Source organism: Dendrobates tinctorius, unplaced genomic scaffold (genome assembly GCF_039654945.1).
Source record: "Dendrobates tinctorius isolate UK_male_01 unplaced genomic scaffold, ASM3965494v1 ptg000250l, whole genome shotgun sequence".
Taxonomy (NCBI): Eukaryota; Metazoa; Chordata; class Amphibia; order Anura; family Dendrobatidae; genus Dendrobates; species Dendrobates tinctorius.
The window spans coordinates 45,618,105-45,645,888 of record NW_027361917.1 but is presented as its reverse complement, the minus strand read 5'-3'; the positions used below and the strand labels follow the sequence as shown (position 1 = coordinate 45,645,888).

The window sequence follows — 27,784 nt, the reverse complement described above, 5'->3', positions numbered from 1 at the left end:
ATTAAGATTTTGAAGGTAAAAAAAAACATAAAAAGAGGCACAAAACTCATAGAGGATAAGCCACATATACTAAAGCCACTAAAAAGGAGCAAACAACAAGGAACTGGGCTCAGTGTAAACGTTGCCTCAGACGTCTGCAGTGCGCGCCGCGTATGTCACTTATAACACTTGTTAATAAAGTTACATGAAAGGAAAAAAAAACAACAACCAGGAAGAAGCGGCGGTCAGGGCGGTGCCGAACCTTACGCCTTGTGGCCGTACGTGACGTCACGGCGCCGCTGTCAGAGAGGCAGCAGACCCGCCCAGGCAGCAGCTTCTCTTCCTTCGAGTGTGGGCGGCAGCGGAGCCCGGGCTGTTGGGTGCAGCACGGCACTGAACGGGACCTATGTGACGCTACGCGGCCATTGCCGAGTCGTAGCATTAGCGCCTGTGTGAGCGCCGGTCCCTCCTCGCGGCTCCTCATTCTTCTCTATAGGGCTCGGTGGCGGCCGCTCGGTGGTAACCGCGGCCCCTGCTGCGAGGGCGGCCATGGACGAGCAGGCGGGGCCCGGCGTTTTCTTCAACAACAATAACAATTCGCTGCTGTCCGCGGCCGGTGCGGGGCCTGCGGGAGCCGGCAAAGGATTTGAGGCCGGGGCTGGTGATTCGGTTGCTGGCGGTGCAGGAGGAGGCGCCACCGGGGCGGCAGGCAGGGCCCATTACAGCATCCCGGGCATCCTGCACTTCTTACAGCACGAGTGGGCCCGCTTCGAGGTGGAGAGAGCGCAATGGGAGGTGGAGCGGGCCGAGCTGCAGGTAATCACCAGGACCTGTGACTGTATACTGTCATCATGTGCACAGCCGGGGCTGTGTATACTGTCGTCATGTGCACAGCCGGGGCTGTGTATACTGTCATCATGTGCACAGCCGGGGCTGTGTATACTGTCATCATGTGCGCAGCCGGGGCTGTGTATACTGTCATCATGTGCGCAGCCGGGGCTGTGTATACTGTCATCATGTGCGCAGCCGGGGCTGTGTATACTGTCATCATGTGCGCAGCCGGGGCTGTGTATACTGTCATCATGTGCGCAGCCGGGGCTGTGTATACTGTCATCATGTGCGCAGCCGGGGCTGTGTATACTGTCATCATGTGCGCAGCCGGGGCTGTGTATACTGTCATCATGTGCGCAGCCGGGGCTGTGTATACTGTCATCATGTGCGCAGCCGGAGCTGTGTATACTGTCATCATGTGCGCAGCCGGGGCGCTGTGTATACTGTCATCATGTGCGCAGCCGGGGCGCTGTGTATACTGTCATCATGTGCGCAGCCGGGGCGCTGTGTATACTGTCATCATGTGCGCCTGCAGCCGGGGCGCTGTGTATACTGTCATCATGTGCGCCTGCAGCCGGGGCGCTGTGTATACTGTCATCATGTGCGCCTACAGCCGGGGCGCTGTGTATACTGTCATCATGTGCGCCTACAGCCGGGGCGCTGTGTATACTGTCATCATGTGCGCCTACAGCCGGGGCGCTGTGTATACTGTCATCATGTGCGCCTACAGCCGGGGCGCTGTGTATACTGTCATCATGTGCGCCTACAGCCGGGGCGCTGTGTATACTGTCATCATGTGCGCCTACAGCCGGGGCGCTGTGTATACTGTCATCATGTGCGCCTACAGCCGGGGCGCTGTGTATACTGTCATCATGTGCGCCTACAGCCGGGGCGCTGTGTATACTGTCATCATGTGCGCCTACAGCCGGGGCGCTGTGTATACTGTCATCATGTGCGCCTACAGCCGGGGCGCTGTGTATACTGTCATCATGTGCGCCTACAGCCGGGGCGCTGTGTATACTGTCATCATGTGCGCCTACAGCCGGGGCGCTGTGTATACTGTCATCATGTGCGCCTACAGCCGGGGCGCTGTGTATACTGTCATCATGTGCGCCTACAGCCGGGGCGCTGTGTATACTGTCATCATGTGCGCCTACAGCCGGGGCGCTGTGTATACTGTCATCATGTGCGCCTACAGCCGGGGCGCTGTGTATACTGTCATCATGTGCGCCTACAGCCGGGGCGCTGTGTATACTGTCATCATGTGCGCCTACAGCCGGGGCGCTGTGTATACTGGCATCATGTGCGCCTACAGCCGGGGCGCTGTGTATATACTGGCATCATGTGCGCCTACAGCTGGGCCTGTGTGTATACTGGCATCATGTGCGCCTACAGCCGGGGCCGTGTATACTGTTGTGTAAGTACTGAGAGAGCTGCATATACGACTTACATTCATGTGACCGTATACCTCCAAGCAGTGGTATTTCAAGGTGGAAACATTGTTATTGATGTTTCAAGTAAAGGGATATTCGTGTGTGACACCTTATACCCACATAACTTTAGGCTGATTGAGCCCATCCAGGCTAATATCAATTTTAAGAGATTTTTTGCTGCAGGTAAATTGGGAAAAAGCGTGGATTTAAATATCTAGATAAGTTACCAGAGGTTAAACCTTTATGGCTATTGTGCCTCCGCTATCTGTAAATTCTTTATGCCCCATGAATAGTCGGGTCCTATTCTGCAGGAATCTATCAGGCATCTCCAGTCTGTTATAATGATCCTGCGTGCTTTCACTCAATACATGTACACTTCTGGGGTAATAGTTGATGGCATGCAGTGAAGTAGATAGCTGATGCATAGAGATATAGGTCATCACTATGGACATGGCATAATAAGAACTACTGGAGCTGTCTGTCTGCAGCGTGTAGCCCATCCTGCACCATTTCAGGTACTAACTGCTGATTTCCCATAACTGAGTGCAGCAGATTGTCTGTCATATGACCACTGCAGCCAATGTCATGTCTGGGAACAGCAGAGCCAGCATTACTGGAATGGGGCCGCTCCAGGAGTTGAGTATAGTGTTTTTATTTTCTATGTCTCCTGAGTGGATTTTGCTAGGGTTGTCCAGTAGTTGACATCTCCTTTATTAAACATATAGGAACTTGCAGATTTGACCAGAACAATACTCCAATCTGAGTTAAATCTCTGCACTACAAGTCAATTTCAGCACTGAAAGTGTGTGCTGTTGAGAGCTGCTCAGATGGTGTTTACTTTGCCCCTGTTGTACTCTGCTGTGGATTTTCTTTCCGTCTGACAATTTGGATGGAAAATCCGAAGTCATTTTCCACTTAGGGCAAGTTCAGGTGAGTTCTGATTTTTGCACACCAACCATGTCCACAAATTCTCGTTGTGACAGCCTCTCTTGCTGCTCCCTGTGCTCGTCCTCGTAGTGAGCTGCCTGCTATTTACATGCACAACGCATGCTGTCTTTTTATTCTTCTGGGGACTTGAGATCTGAGTGAATAGCTTGTTCTCTAGCACATTGATCCATATGCTGTGTGTGTGGGGTCCAGTGCGCGTGTGAGCATACGGTTAAGGTGTGAAGACCTGAAACTTGGAGTCACTTAATGGTACATCGGTTTCTGGAGAGGAGTGTTTGGGTATGGTGTGTCTGGCATGTGTTGATATGCAGCGTTGCAATCTCAGATGCATATTCATAGGTCTGCAGAGGGCTTGGTCCTTTTGGCTAAAGCTCATGGTGTTATACAGGTTTGTTCAGAATAATATCTTTATGTATTGTTGACTATCGATGGTTGTGTCCAAATAGGTCATAAAATTACTGCAGAGAACTGTGGAGCCTCGCTGTCCATTTACTGGAGAAATTCTGGTACAGTGTTGGCAGTCTTCTCTTGGCTGTGTAAATGATCCTTCTACATCAACGGTTTTACTTTCTGCATTTTGAATTGTCTTATTATGTTCACATTTAGATACTGCCTTGAATGGTATAGTTAGTTCTGAGGCCTTTTATGTACTTCACAGCATTACTAAAATTGACTACTGGACTAAGTTTAAAGGGGTGTTGCCATCCTCAAAATATTATCACAATATTTAATAGGTGTAATGATATTGGCAAATAACTCCAATTAGAGATGTAGTATGGTTCTTCTCATTGGCTATGTTGATTACTCCATGTTGCAGGCATTGCATTAGCTTAGGTATCCGTGGTTATGACCACTTACAGCTGTCACTAATCAGCTAATCAGAAGAACCATACTAAATTTCTAATTGGAGGTATCAATAATATTATGACACCAACTTCTTATTGGGGTAGGATCTTGGAGATCATTCACACATGTGTGACAGTCCTAGTACTATCCTGTTTTTCTCAAGTAACACACTGACCCTTAGAGTTTTATTGAGCTACTTACACATACGTTTTAAAATCCTGTCTGTGAGTCTCAGAGCAGGTCCTATCTCATCTGTTTTGCGGATCAGACTCTACCATTAAAAGGAGTCTGTCACCCCATTTTTGGCCTATAAGCTGCAGCCACAGCCATCAGGGGCTTATCTACAGTATTCTGTAGATAAGCCCCCCGATGTAACCTAAAAGATAAGAAAAACGAGTTAGATTACTCACCCCAGCGTTCAGTGCGATCTGATGGGTGTCGCCGTCCCGTCCGGCGCCTCCCATCTTCATACGATGTTGTCCTCCTCCTTGCTCCTGCGCAGGCGTACTTTATCTGCCCTGTTGAGGGCAGAGTAAAGTACTGCAGTATGCAGGCGCGGGACCTCTCTGACCTTTACCGGCGCCTGCGCACTGCAGTACTTTACCCTGCCATCAACAGGGCAGATATGAAGTACTCCTGCACAGGAGCCGAGGGAGAAGCAAGGAGGAGGACATCATTGTATGAAGATGTGAGGCACTGGACCGCGACACCCACCGCACCCGACTCCGCCCCCCGGTGAGTATAATCTAACGTGTTTTTCTTATCTTTTAGGTTTCATCAGGGGCTTATCTACAGAATGCTGTAGATAAGCCCCTGATGACGGTGGCCGCAGCTTATAGGGTTAAAATGGGGTGACAGATTCCCTTTAAAGTCTCTGACACTTATAGGGAACCTGACATCTGATACATGTTACCCAAACCACATGCAGCATGTATCATACATTGGCTGTATATCAGCGCTGTAAGCATGTCTGGATCACTGTAAGACAGGCTTTATACTACTACAGAGTTCCATCAGTGTTTCATCAGTTTATAACTGATGGTTTGCTAAGAGTCAAGGGTAAAAAAAAAGTTCAGTTTACCTGCTTTTGCAAAAAATGAATGGAAGAAACTGTGTTGAAGTGACATCTGAGAGGAAAATGTGTCAGTTTCTCTTGGGTGGTGACACTCTCACAGATGAGCCAATGTAGGACAACTATAACCTGTCCAACAGTGTCAGGTTGCATCATTGGCTAACTGTTAGTTCTATTCACACCTAGTTTTTGATTGCCCATTGACAGTCAGAATAGTGGAACATTATTCTTTATAGTAAATGCTTAAAAGAAACATAGGATCCTTTGGTATCACAAAGATGGTTCATGGCTTCTGTAAAAACAAAAGTACCAGTGCGAACTATGTGACTATTGCTATAGTCAGTGAAATCAGTAGTCGAGTCAAAAAACCTTAATGATGGTGAGAGTGATGTACAAGTTCAGAGGGGTAGTACATAGTGATGAGTGAGCATGCTCATGTGCTTACCGTGTCTTCGGCATGTTTGAAAAATATTTGGTCCCCGCGGCTGCATGTCTTGCGGCTATTCGACAGCTGCAATGGATGCAGGAATTGTCTGCCTGTTAGGCCTCTTTCACACAACCGTTTTTTGTTGTCAGCTAAAATCCGGCAAAATGGCGGAAAGCGGATCCGTTTGTAACTGATGCAAACGGATGTCACCATACCGTTTTTTTTGACGGATCCGTTGAATGCAGAATTTTAAAGGAACCGCAGTCCGGGAAAGAGAGAGAGAGAGATTTTTTTCCACCGCCAGAAAGGATTTCAGGGTTAAATTCCCGGCTGACTTCCTTCTCTGGGCATGCGCACTGTAAAATGCGGATCCTACAGTAAAAAAAAAACGTTGCAGGGTCCGTCCAGGCATGCCGGCGGACGCAAACATTTTGGCGGATCCGCAAAAAAAATGGATCCAACGGATGGCCATCCGTCAAGATCCGCCGGTAATGCAACTCAATGGGGAAAAAACGGATCCGCCAAAAAAATGGCGGATCCGTTTTTTTCAAAAACTGACGGATTTTGACTGGTCAAAAATGGAAGTGTGAAAGAGGCCTTAGACAGCCGCAGCACATGAAGGAATTGCCTAACAGCTGCGAGACATACAGCATCGGGGACTTGAATATATTATTTTAGCACGCTGAAGGCACTCGGTTAGCAGCCAAGCAGGGCTGTGGAGTCGGTAAGCCACAGTTGCGACTCCGACTCCTGGATTTTATCAGGCTCCGACAACGGCTCCGACTCCTTCATAAATGGCCAAATCATAGCAACAAATTTACTGTTGTAAAATATTAAACATCGTGCTTATTCAGTTTCTCACCATCATATAAGTAATCAGACCACTTAGAGCAAAAACTACATTTATTAGAATACAATTAGAATATAGCAAATAACTTTTATAAACTTTTCTAAACTGTAAGTAAATATGCAATAAACACTTTTATGCAGTTAATAAGAAGAAATCTATAAATTTGTCCTCAGAAAAAGTATTGCCTCTGTCAGATCCTCCTTCATGGATGCCCTCAAATCTGATCTAATTATTTTGAGAGCAGAGAACAACCTCTCTACACTAGTGTTGGTGGCAAAGCAGTAACCACTCGGGCAATATCTCTGACAATGTCAGGATACAGAGGAATCGCTTGTTGCACTGTTATTTTTGATGAACGGTCAAATTTCTCAATTTCTTTTAGTGCACATGAAAAATTCTGCTGAAATGTACTGGCTGTGTTCCTTGATGAGGATGACTCTTCTTCTATGCGGGAACGCTTTGCACGGTCCTTGTGATCCAAATATTTTTCGAAATTAAATTCTTCATCAGTTGATGATGAGGGTGAAGATGTGGCAGGACGACCAAATTCTTCTTGTTCCTCCTGACTGTTCTGCAACCCTTTCATCCTTACTGCTAATTCAAACACAGCTTCTTTTCCTTTACTTAGCTGTTGATCATCTAGAAGAATCCGATGCATTGGGTCTACATAAACAGCTGCCAAAAGAATGTTATTTTGTAATAGTAGCTCCTCTCTCCGTTTCATTGATGTAGCAATGCCACTTGCAATTAACCCTCCTCTTTGGGACAGGCGAAACATCAGGTTCTTCCACTCCTTTAAGAAAATACCTGGAGTTAAGTCCTCTGCTTGTAATTTTTTAGTCACTGTAAATGGGTGCTCTAGCAATTTTTCCAGCTCAGTCACCTGATTCCACTGACTTTCATTTAGCGTCAGTTGAGGGTTAGCCATGTCTACAAGAAAGGTTTTCAGTTCAACCAAGCGCTGAATCATTAAGTAAGTACTGCCCCATCGTGTGGCTTGATCAATAATTGCCCCTTTTCCAGCACGTCTCTTCAAAATTGAGTCAACTTTAGGGGTTCTGGCAACAGTAGCCAATTTTCTCACCTTGCCAATCAGTGCAGCAGCATGTCCTTCTTGCAGACTGTCTCTTATAGCCAGCTGTAGCGTATGCACAACACAGCGCATGTGATGAATGAAAGAACATATTGACACAGTTTCAACAAGATCATCTAAACTATCATGTTGCTGTTCATCTGAAGCAACTTCAGTTTTCTCCTCAGTTACAATACTGTGTTCCTCTATTTCAAACATTTCTGTGTCTGTGGACCCAGAATGTTCTTCTAGCTGCTGGTCACCATCATTACTCTCATTCATTAGCTTAATAGTACTTATCATATTTGAAGCATTGTCAGTTACGACAGAAAGAACTTGCTCTTTAAGTTCATAGTCTTGCAGAACCTTTTCCACCAAGACCTGAGAAACTCACTGGTGTGATGAGCTTTGGTGTCTTTTACTGCCAATGTCTTGGTAACTATTTCATTTTTGTCACAAACAAATCGGACATTGATGGCAAAATAGTTCACTCTGTGACGTGTGCAGGCATCCATTTTAAGAAACAGAAAGCGTCCCTTGAGAGTTTTTTTAAGTTCTTCCTTTTGTTTAAAAGCTTCTTCGATTACTAATTTTCTAATACACTCTCTCTCTCCAGAGAAACACCAAGCTTGCGGGCCATTTCCCCATTCAGACACATAAAAGCTGGTCGTGAAAATAATGAAATAGGCACACTATCCTTTACAACAAGCTCTATGATCTGTTTTTTAAATGTATCTACTGTCATTGTCACAGTAACTTTGTCACTGACAAAATATCTTGTAACTGATGGCTGCAAAGTTCTCTGCTCCTTTGTTTGGCTGGAAGAGCTGGGCACTGGTTCATTGGTTTGGATGCAGTCTTTCTCATCCACTGCTTTCAGTACTTCTGGATGAAAGCGCTGTAAATGTCTCTTTACATTAGAAGCTCTGGTAGGAGCATTTTTATCTTTGCCTGAATATGCACTCATCTTGGCTTCACAGCATTTGTTTTCGTCTGGATCATTTGTCATACACTGACAGACATAATGTTTTCTATCTTGAGTGATGGTGAAATGTTCAAATACAGCTGATTTAATGTGATGCTTCTTTGACATTCTCAGGTTTTTAATTCTGCATTCACAATCCAAATGACAATTCTTTTTCCTAAAAATTGTACAAAATTATTGCCAGGTCGTACAACTGATATAGTGGTCAGTAATACTGTTATTATTCCTCATGTACTCACAGTTAACTGATGCAAAGTTTGTTGAAAGGATAATACTTCTTACAGTCTTCCTCTTCTGAGTAGCAGGCAGCTGTGAGATGCTTGGAAGACGCACACCTAGTATGATCTAGTCTTGAGGAGGAGCTTTACTACTAAGAATTTGCAACACATTTTCACTTTCAGTTTCATACATTGTAAGTAGGGGGGTTGGGGCAGCATGAGGTTAACCAAGTATAAGATTAGATAAGGGCAGTGGAGAACAGTGACACACAAGAAGTAAGAAATGTCTCTCTCCAGCAGAACTGTTTATCACTGTTGTTCATAGTTTGATAGAACATATATATTTGAGTAACATTTATAAAATTCATATGAAAGTTCAATTATGAAATATTAATACATTTTTTTTAAAGCTGGAGTCTGAGTCGGTACATTTCTACCGACTCCGACTCCAACCAAAACTAACTCCGACTCCACGACTCCGACTCCACAGCCCTGCACCCAAGCATGCTCAGATAACACTTCCGAGCACGTTCGCTCCTAACTAGTAATATGGTAAAATCACAGCCTGGGTACTGATGGTTTGCCTGCTTGGGTAACTGCATGCTGCTCAGGGCTGTGGAGTCGGTAAGCCAAACCTGCGACTCCGACTCCTCAATTTCCCTTACACCGACTCCAACTCCACGACTCCGACTCCCACACATATTGCTTATATTTAAGTGAAAAATTTATTGTAGTACAATGTGAACATCAGACATTTAATCATTTTTATGATCCAATAATCAAGATATTTAGATAGAACAGAATATATATTGGTGTACTACCCGGTTTTCATTCTTTTTGGTACAGATACGATATGGATAGACAGATATGGATAAATGGATAGAGCAGATTTCTAATCTGCTTTTGCTATTGAAAACATTATCTATTAGCTCAAAAACCTTTCAGGTGATGCAGTTTTTTAAAAAGATGATCTGCTTTTGCAGCTGAAAAACGTATCCTCAAAAAACACAGGAAAAACCCTGTGTGTGAATGTAGCCTTAGATCAGGAATAGAACAGCCATTTATAGGACATTTCATAACTTTCCCAAACTCCTATGAAAAAATATTCAGCATATTCTGCATTGAATTACTGTACCCAATTTTATTATATATTTTAGGAGTCGGTCCATTTTATACCGACTCCAACTCCGACTCCAACTCCACCAAAATGAGCACCGACTCCACGACTCCGACTCCACGACTCCGACTCCACAGCCCTGATGCTGCTGTGGAGGCTTTAAGTGTTATACTGAATCTTAAAGGAGTAGTGTCAAATTCATAATTGTGTAAAATTGAAAAAAGTGCTTGTAAAAACAAGAAACTTTGCAATTTACCCATTTTAAAAAATTCTTTCCACTCAAGAATGGAATTTTCAATTTTCCAGTGTAGAGAAGGTTTCCGGCCACCGTCCTATCCCAGCCTGACCAGTTACCTAGGCAAGGAGGGTGCATAGCAAGCTGGCCCATGTGAAAAAGGACCCCAAAGCTTCAATTAGGTGTCCATTTTTCACATTCACGTTCTAGGTTTTTGGTTGTTCACACGTCCATGTATTTATTTTTTGTGGACCATTGTCAGACGTTCCTTTTTTAAGTCATGGATTGAAATCGCCCATCCATGTGCTGTCAGTTTTTAACACTGAAATGGATAGGAGAAAATTTGCAATTTTTATGTAAATTTTTTTTTTTTTTGCTAAGGAGAAATTTGCTGATGGTAAAAATGGAGCACACACCACTGATCCAGTGTACTGCTGAAAATCAGTCTTTTTTCATCTACAAGAAAAAAAAATCCTTATAAAGAAAGTATTCACTTTAAATCTGGTTAGAATAGGCATCCCTCAAAATAGTATTCTACACGATATAGGTTTTTAATATAGGAGTCTATGGACATCAGGCCAGTGTATGCTCCTATATGCACTGCAGACAGTGTGAATTTGCGGTAAGACCCTGTGAGTGCTGTCATAAGTGTGGTACAGGTTTACTTAAGTATCACAACTGAGATGGGATTCCCCTAGTAGGTAATTAACCCCTTAGTGACGGGGACAATTTTTTTTTAAATTCTGACCAGTGTGACATTATGTGATAACTCTGGAACGCTTCAACAAATCCCATTGATTTTGAGATTGTTTTTTTCGTGACACATTATAAATTATGATAATGGTAAATTTAGGTAGATATGTTTTGTGTTTATAACAAATACCAGAAACTTGACAAAAATTTTAAAAAAATTGCAATTTTCAATCTTTGAATGATTATCCCTCTAATCCAGATAGTCATACCACACAAAAACATTAATAAATAACCTTTCTGACATGTCTGCCTTACATCAGCACCATTTTTAAAATGGTAATTTATTTTGCTAGCATTTTAGGAGGTTTTTAAATGTAGCAGTAATTTATAATTTTTTCAAGGAAAGTTACAAAATATATTTTTTTTGAGGGACCTATCCAGGTTTGAAGTGACTTTGGGGATCCTATATACCCCCAAACCTGATACCATTTTAAAAACTGCACCCCCTGGCATTGAAAACTTCTGTCAGATAGTTTATTAAACCTTCAGGTGTCTTTCAGGAATTAATGCAAAGTGGTATAGCGGGAATGAAAAAGTGTTTGTTTACCACCTAAATGTCGCTAACTTCTGAACTGACCGCTATAGCTGGAAGACTCTAAGGCTGCGATTTGGCCATGAACTGCTATGGCAATCATCAGGACCACACAACCATGGTCTCGGTGTGTCAATTAGTTTAAAGTGGAAGCCCCCATAATCTATTAACCATTTATTTGATGTAGTCACTTTTGATAGCAGGAACTAAGGGGTTAAACAGATATGGTCATTGCCAACACTGATCGTTTGTGATGCATCAAGTTGTCAGCTATAGTGTACAGCCGACAGCTGCTGGATTGTCACCTGTATGGGGATGATATTCCCATATCTCAGGTCAGTAAAGAGACGTATTGGATGTCATTAAGGGGTTAAAAATCCTTTCCTATAGCAAGATTGCATAAGGTTATGTGCAGACAGTCTCTTCTCTGATTTTTTTTTGTAGCGGAAACGCCACGTCTTTGAAAAGTTTTGAGATTTGGAGTAGGATTTGTAGAGTTTCTGCGAAAGTCCCAGAATACCTGTGTGCACATAGCCTCATTTCTTTGGTACTACCCATTGGGCTATGTGTGGTTCTGTTACAGCCTTGTGCAAAGATCCTAATCCAGGTAGTGCTATCCAAAGTCTAGAAGAATGTTTTAAGTAATCCAGAATCAGCTATGTCATGGTTGTAAATTCTCAAATTTCCTTAACTCCTCTGAGTCACACCAGAAACGCCACTCAATTTAGCAGTATATTTTCGAGGTATCCAAATGGGAGCTCTCATTAGTCCCTGCTTTGGTATATGCTTTGTCAACACCTGCGTGCCACAATTTAACATATTTCCAAAATCTCCTCCAACAGGGTCCCTTGTCGATCTGCAGCATGTGGCACGTATTCCGGGTTGCTTTCTTATGTAGAGGTTCCTGTTGCATTCTGTGCCCAGTGTGCCAGCCTAGATGAGGACGCTGTGCGGTATCTTTCTGTACCATCCTCCTGGTATTTGCATATGATAGTTGGATATCTGAGCAGATGGTGCACACACTGATTGTAAATCGAGCTTGTAGAATTCTGCATCGTTGGCTTTTTCATGTCAGGAGAGCGGATCATTTTTATTTTTGTAGTGTTTTTGCCCTCCTTTGAGATCATAATTAATGCAGAAGATGATGACAACAACACAATGCCGCCTGTCAGGAAATTCATGGCAACAAAACAGAAGATTTCAATGTCCAATGTTAAATACCTTATAAAAGTGCACCAGTGTCTGCCTGAAATCTGCATTTATATGCAAATGTGCTTTGCAAGAACAGAAAGATTGATCCCATTTTTTTTATTCCCTATTATGCGGATTCTTTTTCACAAGTTTCTGATCTAGTAATCACTATATGCTTGTTCAGCACTATGTATTCTAGTTCTAAAAAACATGAGCATTTCTTTCCTGTGGTCTTACTGAAGATACAGTATTTTTTTGTCGCTGCTTAAATGGGTTTCATCAATAAGAAATAAAAGGACTGTTTTCTACAACTTTCTAATTCCAAGAACCTTCACCACTTTTGATCATGATATTGACATGCCAAGAAATTGTATGTTATAGTTGAGCTGCTCATGTAAATACACCTTAAATGGAATCTGTCAGCATGTTTTATGTAATTTGAAAGCTGCATAATGTAGGGATAGAGACCTGGATCCAGCGATGTGTTATTTACTAGTCTGTGTTTTTTTTTTTTTTCAATAAAATCAGTATTTTATCAGCAGGAGGTTATCATTTCAGGCCTAGATATCCTGTGCCTCTTAAGGTACTGTCACACTTAGCGATGCACCAGCGATCCCGACCAGCGATATGACGCTGTCAGGATCGCTGTTGCATCGCTAAGTGGTTGCTAGTGAGCTGCCACACAGGCAGATCTCACCAGCGACATCGCTGGGGACTGGGGTCGCTACTTACCTGTCAGACAAGGCGATCCTGCGTCTTCCCGCCCGGCTCCACGCTCGTCTCGAGAACAGGAAGCTGACGACGAGAAACGGTCCAGCCTGTTCTCGCGTGATCAGCGATAACCAGCGGGGGAGCGGGTCGTAGGTAAGTAATCACACACAGCGATATCGCTAGCAATATCGCTATAACGTCATAAGTTATAGCGATATTGCTAGAGATATCGCTTAGTGTGACAGGCCGTTTAGGCAACTGTTCTGTGTAACCCCGCTCCCACAAATGATTAGTAGCTTTCTGCCTATGCGCAGTATACACAGAAATCTGTCAATCAGTGGTTGAGGTGGGGTGGTTCAGGGCATAATATTCTAAGCATTGCTAAATCTGTAGCCGAGAAATCTCAATCAAAGGGACCCCAACCAGCCCAATGACACATCGCTTGAACCGGGCTATTAGCCCCTACGTCATGCTGCTGTCGGATTACATGGCAAAAAATCAGCTAACTGATGTCCATTAACCCCTTCACTACCAAGGGCGGTTTGCACGTTAACTCCCGGGCCAATTTTTACAATTCTGACCACTGTACCTTTATGAGGTCATAACTCTGGAACGCTTCCATGGATCCCGGTGATTCTGACATTGTTTTCTCGTGACATATTGTACTTCATGTTAGTGGTAAAATTGCATTCAAATAACTTGCGTTTATTTTTGGAAAAAAACGGAAATTTGGCGAAAATTTTGAAAATTTCGCAATTTTCCTACTTTGAATTTTTATGCCCTTAAATCACAGCGATACGGCACACAAAAAACTTAATACATAACATTTCCCACATGTTTACTTTACATCAGCACAATTTGGAACCAAAATTTTTTTTTGTTAGGAAGTTAAGGGTTAAAAATTGACCAGCGATTTCTCATTTTTGCAACACCATTTTATTTTTAGGGACCACGTCACGTTTGAAGCCACTTTGAGGGGTCTATATGATAGAAAATACCCAAAAGTGACACCATTCTAAAAACTGCACCCCTTAAGGTGCTTAAAACCACATTCAAGAAGTTTATTAACCCTTTAGGTGCGTCACAGGAATTTTTTGAATATTAACCCCTTCATGACCAAGCCTATTTTGACCTTAATGACCAGGCCATTTTTTGCAATTCTGACCAGTGTCCCTTTATGAGGTAATAACTCAGGAACGCTTCAACGGATCCTAGCGATTCTGAGATTTTTTCGTGACATATTGGGCTTCATGTTAGTGGTAAATTTAGGTTGATAATTTTTGCGTTTATTTGTCAAAAAATCAGAAATTTGGTGAAAATTTAGAAAATTTTGCAATTTTCAAATTTTGAATTTTTATTCTGTTAAACCAGAGTTATGTGACACAAAATAGTTAATAAATAACATTTCCCATATGTCTACTTTACATCAGCACAATTTTGGAAACAAAATATTTTTTTGTTAGGAAGTTATAAGGGTTAAAAGTTGACCAGCGATTTCTCAATTTACAATAAAATTTACAAAACCATTTTTTTTAGGGACCACCTCACATTTGAAGTCACTTTGAGGGGTCTATATGGCAGAAAATACCCAAAAGTGATACCATTCTAAAAACTGCACCCCTCAAGCTACTCAAAACTACATTCAAGAAGATTATTAACCCTTCAGGTGTTTCACAGGAACTAAAGCAATGTGGAAAGAAAAAATGGACATTTTAATTTTTCCAACAAAAATTTTCTTTTAGCATCAATTTTTTCATTTTCACATGGGAAACAGGATAAAATGGATCCTAAAATTTGTTGGGCAATTTCTCCTGAGTACAACGATACCTCATATGTGGTCATAAACCACTGTTTGGGCGCACGGCACGGCTCAGAAGGGAAGGAGCGCCATTTGACTTTTTGAATGGAAAATATGCTGGAATATTTAGCGGTTGCCATGTCGTGTTTGGAGAGCCCCTGTGTGCATAAACATTGGAGCTCCTCCACAAGTGACCCCATTTTGGAAACTAGACCCCCCAAGGAACTTATCTAGATGCATAGTGATCACTTTGAACCCCCAGGTACTTCACAAATTGATCTGTAAAAAAAAAAAAATACTTTTTTTTCACAATTTTCTTTTAGCCTCAGTTTTTTCATTTTCACATGGGCAACAGGATAAAATGGATCCTAAAATTTGTTGAGCAATTTCTCCTGAGTGCACAGATACCTCATATGTGCGTGCACGGCATGGCCCGGAAGGCAAGGAGCACCATTTGACTTTTTGAATGGAAAATTAGCTCCAATCGTTATCGGACACCATGTCGCATTTGGAGAGCCCCTGTGCACCTAAACATTGGAGCTCCCCCACAAGTGACCCCATTTTGGAAACTAGACCCCCTAAGGAACTTATCTAGACGTGTAGGGAGCACTTTGAACCCCCAAGTGCTTCACAAAAGTTTATAACACAGAGCACAAAAGTTCACAAAAGTTTATAACACAGAGCAGTGAAAATAAAAAATAATTTTTTTTTCCTCAAAAATGATTTTTAGCACACTATTTTTAATTTTCACAAGGCTAACAGGAGAAATTGGACCACAAATCTTGTTGTCCAGTGCAGACTTTGATTGAATGGTCTGCGGTCGTCATTACGTTTGCAGAGCCCCTGATGTGCCTAAACAATAGAAACCCCCCACAAGTGACCCCATTTTGGAAACTAGACCTCCCAAGTAACTTATCTAGATGCCTGGTGAGCACTTTGGACCCCCAAGTGCTTCACAGAAGTTTATAACGCAGAGACGTGAAAATTAAAAAAAAAATTTTTTTTCCACAAATATTTTTTTAGTCCCCAATTTTTTATTTTCCTAAGGGTACCAGGAGAAATTAGACCCCCAAAGTTGTTGTGCAATTTTTCCTGAGTACGCTGATACCCCATATGTTGGGGTAAACCACTGTTTGGGCACACGTCGGGGCTTGGAAGGGAGGAATCACCGTTTAACTTTTTGAACGCAAAATTGGCTGGAATCAATGTTTGCATCATGTCGCGTTTGGTGACCCCCTGATGTGCCTAAACAGTGGAAACCCCTCAATTCTAACTCCAGCCCTAACCCCAACACACCCCTAACCACAGCCCTAACCCCAACACATCCCTAACCCTAATTCCAACCCTAACCATAACCCTAACCCCAACAGACCCCGAACCCTAATTCCAACCCTAACCCTAATTCCAACCCTAACCCTAATTCCAACCCTAACCCTAATTCCAACCCTAACCCTAATTCCAACCCTAACCCTAATTCCAACCCTAACCCTAATTCCAACCCTAACCCTCTTTCCAACCCTAACCCTCTTTCCAACCCTAACCCTCTTTCCAACCCTAACCCTCTTTCCAACCCTAACCCTCTTTCCAACCCTAACCCTCTTTCCAACCCTAACCCTAATGGAAAAATAAAAATAAAAATATTTTCTTTATTTTATTAGTTCTGCCTACCTATGGGGGTGATAATCGGGGGGTTTATTTACTTTTTCTTTCATTTTGATCACTGTGAGAGTGATCAAAATGAAAGAATGGAATCTGCAGCCGGCAGATTCGGGCGGGCGCACTGCGCATGCGCCCGCCATTTTCAAAGATGGCGGCGCCCATCATCCGGACCCGAGGGACGCCGGGAGGGACGGGGGGACTCAGGAGGTACCGGGGGGGGGTGAGGGGGGGTTCGGAGTCTGGCGGGGAGCAGAGGGAATGGGAGGGGGGCAGATGATGACAGCGGCGGCAGATCGCCGCTGTCATTCAGTTGCGGGGGGGCGATCGCCGGTGGGGGGGTGGAATCGGTGTCTCCAGCCATGTCCGATGCTACAGCAGCGTCGGACATGGCTGGATTGTAATATTTCATCAATTTTCATTGATGAAATATTACTATCGCTCTGATTGGCTGTTTCACTTTTAACAGCCAATCAGAGCGATCGTAGCCACGTGGGGGCGAAGCCACGCCCCCTGTGGTGAATTACAAAGCCCCCTGTATCTGCGGGTCGGGTGACCTTTCAGTGACCCTGGTCACCCGACCCGCAGGGGGGTTTTGAAGTCATGACGCCACATAGGCGTCACTGGTCAGATTTGAACCAGGTTTCATGACGCCTATGTGGCGTCATTGGTCGTGAAGGGGTTAAAAAAAAAAGAACATTTAACTTTTTTTCACAAAAAAAATACTTCAGGTTCAATTTTCTTTTACCAAGGGTAACAGGAGAAATTGGACTGCAAAAGTTATTGTGCAATTTGTCCTGAGTACGCTGATACCTGATATGTGGGGGGAACCACTGTTTCGGCGCATGGCAGACCTCAGTAGGGAAGGAGCGCCGTTTGACTTTTTCAATGCAAAATTGGCTGGAATTCAGATCGGACGCCATGTCGCGTTTGGAGAGCTCCTGATGTACCTAAACAGTGGAAACCCCACCAAGTGACCCCATTTTGGAAACTAGACCCCCCCAAGGAACTTATCTAGATATGTGGTGAGAACTTTGAACCCACAAGGGCTTCACAGAAGTTTATAACGTACAGCGGTACAATTAAAAAATCATATTTTTTCCACAAAAATGATCTTTTCACCCCCAATTTTTATTTTTCCAAGGGTAACAGGACCCTAAAAGTTATTGTGCAATTTGTCCTGAGTACGCTGATACCCCATATGTGGGTGCAAATGACTATTTGGGCGCATAGCAGAGCTCGGAAGGGAAGCAGCGCCATTTGACTTTTTTGGCTAGAATTGAGATCGGACACCATGTCGCGATTGGAAAACCCCTGATGTACCAAAACAGTAGAAACCCCCCACAAATGACACCATTTTGGAAACTAGACCCCCCAAGGAACTTATCTAGATGTGTGGTGAGCACTTTGAACCCCCCAGTGCTTCACTGAAGTTTATAACGTCCGGGCATGAAAATAAAAAAATCGTATTTTTTCCACAAACATCATCTTTTAGTCCCCATTTTTTTATTTTCCCAAGGGTAACAGGAGAAATTGGACCCCAAAAGTTGTTGTCCAATTTGTCCTGAGTACGCTGACACCCCATATGTGGGAGAAAACTACTGTATGGGGACACGTCGGGGCTCGGAAGGGAAGTAGTGACGTTTTGGAATGCAGACTTTGATGGAATGGTCTGCGGGTGTCATGTTGCCTTTGGAGAGCCCCTAATGTACCTAAACAGTGGAAACTCCCCACAAATGACCCCATTTTGGAAACTAGACCCCCTGAGGAACTTATCTAGATGTGTGGTGAGCACTTTGAACCCCCAAGGGCTTCACAGAAGTTTATAATGCCCAGGCCTGAAAATAAAAAAATCGTATTTTTTCCACAAACATGATCAATTAGTCTCCAATTTTTTTATTCTCCCAAGGGTAACAGGAGAAATTGGACCCCAAAAGTTGTTGTCCAATTTGTCCTGAGTACGCTGATACCTCATATGTGGGAGAAAACTGTATGGGCACATGTCGGGGCTCGGAAGAGAAGTAGTGACGTTTTGGAATGCAGACTTTGATGGATTGGTCTGCAGGTGTCATGTGCATTTGGAGAGCCCCTGATGTACCTAAACTATTGAAACTCCCCACAAGTGACCCCATGTTGGAAACTAGACCCCCCACGGAACTTATCTAGATGTGTGGAGAGCACTTTGAACCCCCAAGTGCTTCACAGAAGTTTATAACGCCTGGGCGTGAAAATAAAAACATTTTTTTCCGCAAAATTATATTTTTGCCCCCAATTTTTTATTTTCCTAAGGGTAACAGGAGAAATTGGACCCCAAAAGTTGTTTTGTAATTTGTCCTGAGTAGGCTGATACCCTACATGTGGGGGTAAAACACTGTTTGGGCGCATGACAGAGCTTGGAAGGGAAGGAGCACCATTTGACTTTTTCAACGCAGAATTGGCTGGAATTGAGATCTGTCGCCATGTTGCCTTTGGAGAGCACCTGATGTGCCCAAACAGTGGAAACCCCCCAATTATAACTCCAACCCTAACCCCAACACACCCCTAGCCCTAACCCTAGCCCTAACCCTAGCGGGAAAATGGAAATAAATACATTTTCTTTTAGTTTTATTATTTTTCCCTAACTAAGGGGGTGATAACGGGGGGTTTGATTTACTATTTATGGCGGTTTTTATGTTTGGCAGCTGTCAGACGCTAAAAGACGCTTTTTATTGTAAAAATAGTTTTTGCATCACCACATATTATGAGCTATAATTTTTCCGTATTTTGACCCACTAAGTCATGTGAGGTCTTATTTTTTGCGGGACGAGTTGACGTTTTCATTTGCACCATTTTCGGGCATGTGACATGTTTTGATCGCTTTTTATTCCGATTTTTGAGACGCAGAATGAACAAAAACCAGCGTTTCATGAATTTCTTTTGGGGGGTGCGTTTACACCGTTCCGCGTGCGGTAAAATTGATAAAGCGTTTTTATTCTTCGGGTCAATACGGTTACAGCGATACCTCATTTAGGTCGTTTTTTTATGTTTTGTCGGTTTTTTGCAATGAAAACAATTTTATATAAAAAATAATTATTTTTGTATCGCTTTATTCTGCGAGCTATAACTTTTTTTATTTTTTTGCGGATGACGCTGTATGGCGGCTCGTTTTTTGCGGGACAAGGTGACGTTTTCAGCGGTGCCATGGATATTTATATGCGTCTTTTTGATCGCGCGTTATTGCACTTTTTGGTCGGTGGTATGATAATAAATCATTATTTTTTGCTTCGTTTTTTATTTTTATTTTTTAAGGGGTTCGCTAAAGGGGTTAACTAATGGGACAGTTTTATAGGGCGGGTCGCTACGGACGCGGCGATACCAAATATGTGTACTTTTATTGTTTTTGGGTTTTTTTATTTTGAAAAAATGGATTTATTGGGGAATATTTTTTTTTATTTTTTTTATTTTTAACACTTTTTTTTTTTTTTTTTCATTACCTTGTCCCAGGTGGGACATCACTGTCCTGTGACAAATCGCTGATCTGTCACATCACAATTCACTGTGACAGATCAGCGATCTGTCACAGGCACTGCTGCAGACTTCCTCATGCCTGCGCTTTGCAGGCAGTGAGGAAGTCAGCTCCCTGCAGGCCCCCGAAGGCCCCCGTCGGCCCCCGTCGCCATCTTGGATCCGGGGGCCTGTAGGGAAAGAGCCCCCCGCAGCAGCGCTGCAAATTGCGCTGCCGTGGGGGGCTCAGGGAAGCAAGGAGGGAGCCCCCTCCCTGCCTATGCTTCCCTTTAACCCCCGGTACACCGCGATCGCGTTTGATCGCGGTGTACAAGGGGTTAACGTGTCGGGGCGGTCACATTGTGCCGGGTGTCAGCTGTGATAATCAGCTGACACCCGGCCGCGATCAGCGGCGCTCACCGCGTGGGCGCCGCTGATCGCTGGGACGTAATATTCCGTCCATGGTAGTTAGGTCCAGGGTCACATGGACGGAATATTACGTCCATTGTAGGTAAGGGGTTAAAGGGCTATTCTGGATGCGCTCACTTGCACAATAGGGCGTGAGTAAGCTGTGGGTTAGAAAACACACCTCGTATAAGTCACTGTGGATTTTTTTTTTTTGCAACAATTTTTTTTTAAAATTTTAATGTAATTTGTAAAATCTGTGCAGATATTCTTCAGCACCTTGTCTGAATTCACCATGAACCTTTTGCCTCGTGTGTACTGTCAGCATTTCCTATACCTTAAGGCTGTGTGCCCATGTTGCGTTTTTGTAAGCGTTTCCGCAGCGTTTGAGCCGGATCAGACGCTGCAGAAACGCTTAAAAGAAGCTTCCCATTAAATTTAATGCATTTTTGGCTTTTTGTGCCGATGCATGCGTTTTTAAACGCTCAGAAAACGCTTAGCTGCTAAAAACGCAGCATGCTCATTAATTTCCGCATTGCTCCGCATTTTTAGCCCTTTCCAATGTTCCCAGTAACCGCGCAGAAAAAAACGCATAAAAAACGTGTGGTTTTTGTGCAAAAATCGCGTGGAAATAAAACGTGCGGTTTCTGGGAAGGTGTCCGGATTTCTGAGCGTTTAAAAACACTAATGTGGGCACATAGCCTAAAAAGCTTGGCAGATGAGGTCTAGTCACTGATAAGCTTCTGCTCTTTGCTCAGTCTGGGAGGTAGTCCGATTAGTGATTGACAGCCTTCCCTATAGGAGCTGTCAATCATTTACTGTGACTGACCCCTGAACTCTAGAGATTTCCATCGGGGATATACATGAATAATCTACTATAGGTTATGCTGACTTCCCTATCCTACATACTTTGCTCAATAAAATTAATTCTCATCTTTATTGATATATGGTGTTTATGGATGTCGGACCCCACCAATCTCATTGAATCGATCATCAGTTGTTGGTTCCTGAACAACCCCTTTAACCTACAGATGTCTGTCCAGTTAGGAGATTCAAGCGATTGTGAATCGCTGTCGCCTGCTTTAGTGCAAGTGAAAGAGCATTGCAGACACCACAGCAAGACATCCCCAAGACGGGAATGGTCTTGTAGGTGGAGGCCACAGACAATAGGCTCTGCTTATCCTTCCTGACTCGTTCTTTAGTTTGTTTTGCCAGTGTCCTTATGTCACTATCGGAAGCATGAGATTGTACGTTCAGGTTGCATAATAGTCAGTTCCACCAAGATGTCGCATCCCTATGTGTCATCACAAGGGGGTTTGATGTGTCTCCAACCAGTGGAGAGCATGGAACAGATACCAGGACACGGAAAGTTGGACAGGGCTGTAGAAATTCATCAACTCAGCAGCAGGACCAGTATCTCCTTTAATGTGAGAGTAGGAACGTTGCCAGAGGCCTACAGATGACGTCCAGCGTGCTGCTTGTGGGCATGTTTCTGACTAAACTGTCAGAAACAGATTCTGTGATGGTGGCTCATCGTTCTGATTTTGGTCTCCATTGACTCTTCACATGTAGTTTTAATCAGGGCTGTGGAGTCGGTAAGCCAAACCTGCGACTCCGACTCCTCAATTTCCCTTACACCGACCCCACGACTCCGACTCCCACATATATTGCTTATATTTAAGTGAAAAATGTATTGTAGTACAGTGTGAACATCAGACCTTTAATCATTTTTATGATACAATAATCAAGATATTTAGATAGAACATAATATATATTTATTGGAATACAACTTTAGAACACAAAAAACTGTAATAAATTGTTAATATGTAATACACTATGTATTATCGATTACATATATACAGTACAGACCAAAAGTTTGGACACGCCTCATTCAAAGAGTTTTCTTTATTTTCATGACTATGAAAATTGTAGATTCTCTCTGAAGGCATCAAAACTATGAATTAACACATGTGGAATTATATAATTAACAAAAAAGTGTGAAACAACTGAAAATATATGTCTTATATTCTAGGTTCTTCAAAGTAGCCACCTTTTGCTTTGATCACTGCTTTGGACACTCTTGGCATTCTCTTGATAAGCTTCAAGAGGTAGTCACTGGAAATGGTCTTCCAACAGTCTTGAAGGAGTTCCCAGAGATGCTTAGCACTTGTTGGCCCTTTTGCCTTCACTCTGCGGTCCAGCTCACTCCAAACCATCTCGATTGGGTTCAGGTCTGGTGACTGTGGAGGCCAGGTCATCTGGCGTAGCACCCCATCACTCTCCTTTTTGGTCAGATAGCCCTAACGCAGCCTGGAGGTGTGATTGGGGTCATTGTCCTGTTGAAAAATTAACGATGGTCCAACTAAACGCAAACCGGATGGAATAGCATGCCGCTGCAAGATGCTGTGGTAGCCATGCAGGTTCAGTATGCCTTCTATTTTGAATAAATCCCCAACAGTGTCACCAGCAAAGCACCATCACACCTCCTCCTCCATGCTTCACGGTGGGAACCAGGCATGTAGAGTCCATCCGTTCACCTTTTCTGCGTTGCACAAAGACACGGTGGTTGGAACCAAAGATCTCAAATTTGGACTCATCAGACCAAAGCACAGATTTCCACTGGTCTAATGTCCATTCCTTGGTTTCTTTAGCCCAAACAAGTCTCTTCTGCTTGTTGCCTGTCCTTAGCAGTGGTTTTCTAGCAGCTATTTTACCATGAAGGCCTGCTGCACAAAGTCTCCTCTTAACAGTTGTTGTAGAGATGTTTCTGCTGCTAGAACTCTGTGTGGCATTGACCTGGTCTCTTATCTGAGCTGCGATTAACCTGCGATTTCTGAGGCTGGTGTCTCAGATGAACTTATCCTCCGCAGCAGAGGTGACTCTTGGTCTTCCTTTCCTGGGGCGGTCCTCATGAGAGCCAGTTTCTTTGTAGCGCTTGATGGTTTTTGCCACTGCACTTGGGGACATTTTCAAAGTATCCCAATTTTTCGGACCGACTGACCTTCATTTCTTAAAATAATGATGGCCACTCGTTTTTCTTAGCTGCTTTTTTCTTGCCATAATACAAATTCTAACAGTCTATTCAGTAGGACTATCAGCTGTGTATCCACCAGACTTCTGCACAACACAACTGATGGTCCCAACCCCATTTATAAGGCAAGAAATCCCATTACTTAAACCTGACAGGGCACACCTGTGAAGTGAAAGCCATTTACGGTGGCTACCTCTTGAAGCTCATCAAGAGAATGCCAAGAGTGTCCAAAGCAGTAATCAAAGCAAAAGGTGGCTACTTTGAAGAACCTAGGATAAAAGACATATTTTCAGTTGTTTCACACTTTTTTGTTAATTATATAATTCCACATTTGTTAATTCATAGTTTTGATGCCTTCAGAGTGAATCTACAATTTTCATAGTCATGAAAATAAAGAAAACGCTTTGAATGAGAAGGTGTGTCCAAACCTTTGGTCTGTACTGTGTATGTATGTGTGTGTGTGTGTGTATATATATATATATGTGTGTATGTATGTGTGTGTGTGTATATATATATATATAATATATATTTATTTTATTATAGCACTATGACTTATCTCAGCTAAGACAAAGCCTAGATCCTCAGGCTACATTCACACCATGGGCGTAGCCAGGATCAAAACTAGGAGGGGGGCAGAACGTCATACTGTTCCGCAGAACCTCGTACTGCACACCCCTACACTTGAAAATAAAGCCTGCACCTTAAGATATGATGAATGCAGTCTATTTATGATGAATGCAGTCTATTTATTCCAACTGTGAATTGATGTGTTACTGAAGACGAGCAATGCCTGTCTCGGGAGTCGTTTTGGGCAGCTATGAGGTGTACCTGACTGGTGCTAAAAAAAGAGTTTTAGTCTGCTACCCGGCTTTCATTCTTTTTGGTACAGATATGATATGGATAGACAGATATGGATATATAGAGCAGATTTCTAATCTGCTTTTGCTATTGAAAACATTATCTATGAGCTCAAAAACCTTTCAGGTGATGCAATTTTTTAAAAAGCTGATCTGCTTTTGCAGCTGAAAAATGTATCTTCAAAAAACGCAGGAAAAACACTGTGAATGTAGCTTTAGATCAGGAATAGAACAGCCATTTATAGGACATTTCATAACTTTCCAAAATTCCTATGAAAAAATATTCAGCACATTCTGCATTGAATTACTGTACCCAATTTATTATATATTTTAGGAGTCAGTCGGTCCATTTTATACCGACTCCACCAAAATGAGCACCGACTCCGACTCCACAGCCCTGGTTTTAATTTCCTTTTATATAATTAAAAATGTTCAACTTGAATCTATTTTTCAAGATGTGATTTAAAGGGAACCTGTTACGTAAAAAAATGCTAGTAACCTGTAGATATGTGGTTAGTCTGCCGATACCATTTTAAGCCTGCCTGGCGCCTGAACTTAGACCCCCTCTGCAGGGAGACAATTAACTTTATTCCTCCCTTTAGCATTCCTGTTTCATTCACGGTGTCTGTATAGAGAGCGGCTGCTGTAGCACTGACTGACAGATGGCCCCAATGCTAAGTTGCTGTCAGTCAGTGACTGGGGTGTAGTTAACCTGGAGCTCATGCACAAAGCTGGCAGACGGCAGCGAACCACAATTCATGGGACCACGAGCCACAGGTTGGGGACACCTGCTTTAGAGCCTGCAAGTGCCACTCTGAAGCTGGCTTGATCCGGCCAGCTTCAGTCTGCATTTACTTCTCCCATGTAGCTGCTTAAAAGCTATCTATGCTGGTAACAGGGAAGAGCTCTCCGTTGGAACCAGCAGCACAACCATGCCACGTCTGTACATTCAATCTCCAGGAGTGGCGTGATTCTGAACATAGATTAGGGCACTCCTATAGGTAATACATTTATTCTTATTTCTGCTCTGTAACATGCTGCTGCATGTGGCACTGTCCACAGCGTGACAAAACCACCACCAGTAACAATGTAATCTCCAGGCAGCTGTATTATGTCATCCTTGTTGAAAACTGAGTCATCTAATGCAGGTCCAAGCGAATCCTGAATAGTGGCTGTCCAAAGAAATTTGCTACTAAACTGGTCAAAATTAGATCCTCCCGGAGCCCTTTATATACTGTCTAATACCATAGCTGAAAAGAATGACATGGACCGCACATCCAAAAATCATACTAATGCCGCTACTCAAAAATTTGCAAAACTGAACATGAGGTTCTTAGTATAACATTCTGATCAGACTGTATGAAGCCCACTGCCACATCACGGCGAACCTCTGTGGCCCCTAAATTTTTCTTAGCCTTAAAGGAGCGGCGTGGAGCACCAACCACTTGCCACAGCAATAGTACACCAGTTGAGCCGGTGACCTATTGCCTTATAGCACCCGTTCTGCAAGGCTGAAAGTTAAATAACTTGATTGGCTGCTGTGCTTAATTTTCCCTGTGAACAAGTTTTTGTAATTTTATCCCTGTAGTCTATATATTAAAATATGACCGATCTGATGTGCATAGATTTTAGTAGTTTGCCAAATAGCAGTCATTCCATTTTCCAATCACTTATTGTAACTGGCTGCCAATGTTTAATCTTTTTTTTTTTTTGTATGGGAACATTAAAGGGATATTATCAGATTGCCAAAAATGACCCCTCAGCTCCACTTCTTGCTTAGGTTTGACATGGAAGAGTGTACTATTTCTACTCTCTGGGTTGGCTCACTTCAGTAGCTGTGACAGAAGCGTTCTGGTTTGGCTATTGAAATAAGTCAGGCAACCATTAGCCCTCACGCATAGCATTGGCCATGTGCCAACACAGTGAACACTCTTGCATTAAAGCCAGATGTGGGACTGCAGGACATCTCTGGATGTTTAAGAATAATGTTACAAGGGTATGTGTACATGGACTCCTTTGTAACGGGTCTACTCAAAACCGCTTGAAAGAATCTTCCTTTTAATTTCTTTCACAAAATGACTCGCTGTCCATTCATTCAGTGTTTTCAGCACTTTTAATTATGTTCAGGTTTTCAAAATTGCCAGTTATTTAAAAGAAACGAGTGTAAAACACCAGCAATGTTGACAAACACTAACAAAATCGCTTCAGTGCCATAAACGCCCAGAAAACATATTGAAAACTTTCTTGATACGATTTACATTTGAAAAAGATTTTGACTGTCAAACGTAAAAAACTTCACGTAACCTAAATGAGTACCGTAAGTTATATATATATTTTACTTTTAAACATCTTAAGATATATTTTCCTGTGTGGATACCCCTGCTAATACTTCAGTTAACTGAAAGAATTCTTTATTTGAGTTTCTAGTTAAAATTTTGCCAAGGTGGAATGTCACAGCGGAGCTATATTGTAATTGTGGCAATAAGTTCTTTGTTTGTAAGGTGATTTTAGTTGTTGGTGAACTTCAAGCAGATTTCATTGCTCATATACAGACTGCTATTTCAGGAAAAAAGGATTTCCAATGCATTTCAGTCCAATGAATTTTTGAATTTTCTTGCCCATGTTCAGGTGGTAGGCTAGCTTCAGACTAGCGCAATTTACATGCAGCGCACAGCGCCGCTAAGCCCCGCCCCATCCCATCTTTTCCTCCTACTATCGCACACGGCTGCATGCTATCTGCGCACCCTATCTTTAGCATAGGGTGCGCAGACCGTGCGCTAGTAGGATTTTTGCGTGCACTGCGCACTTTTGAAGGTGTGCGCCGAACGCACCTTGTTGCATTTTGGTGTGCTTGGCGCACCTTCAAAAGTGCGCAGTGCACGCAAAAATCCTACTAGCGCACGGTCTGCGCACCCTATGCTAAAGATGCGCGGGTGCGCAAATCGCATGCAGCCGTGTGCGATAGTAGAATGAAATGACCGGGCAGGCTTAGCGGCGCCGTGCGCTGCATGTAAAATGCGCTAGTCTGAAGCTAGCCGTAGAGAGCACTGAAAACGCTATCTTAAAGGGGTCTTTGACTACTGGAAATCCCTGCCTGATCTCTTTTGTCCCCTATATAAAATAAACTGTGTTCCAAATTATTATGCAAAAAGAGTTTAGTAGTGATAAGGTTAGACATTTTTTGGTTGTCATTTAAACTCATTGATGGTGATGTGTCAGGGCTCTTTATATCACTGAGAGCAATTGCAGATACCTGTGCAAATTAGTTTGTCAGGTGTGTCCAAATAAAGGCAAGACTACTTAAGAAGGCTGTTCCATATTATTAAGCAGCCTACATTTTTTGCCAAAATGGGA

The 27,784-nt window shown here is 43.1% G+C and overlaps 1 protein-coding gene across 2 annotated transcripts in view; it reads left to right on the top strand.

Annotated features, from left to right (window-relative positions):
• The first annotated feature begins 209 nt into the window (after positions 1 to 209).
• The window catches only part of STRN (striatin), a 171,074-nt gene continuing 143,499 nt past the window's right edge, over positions 210 to 27,784 (top strand). Inside the window, exon 1 of one of the 2 annotated variants that reach the window (XM_073557662.1) lies at positions 210 to 795. In XM_073557662.1, coding sequence (XP_073413763.1) covers positions 529 to 795 — 267 coding nt within the window. In that variant the 5' untranslated portion in view covers positions 210 to 528. The remainder of the gene's footprint in view (positions 796 to 27,784) is intronic. The other variant, XM_073557663.1, reaches the window with a different exon arrangement.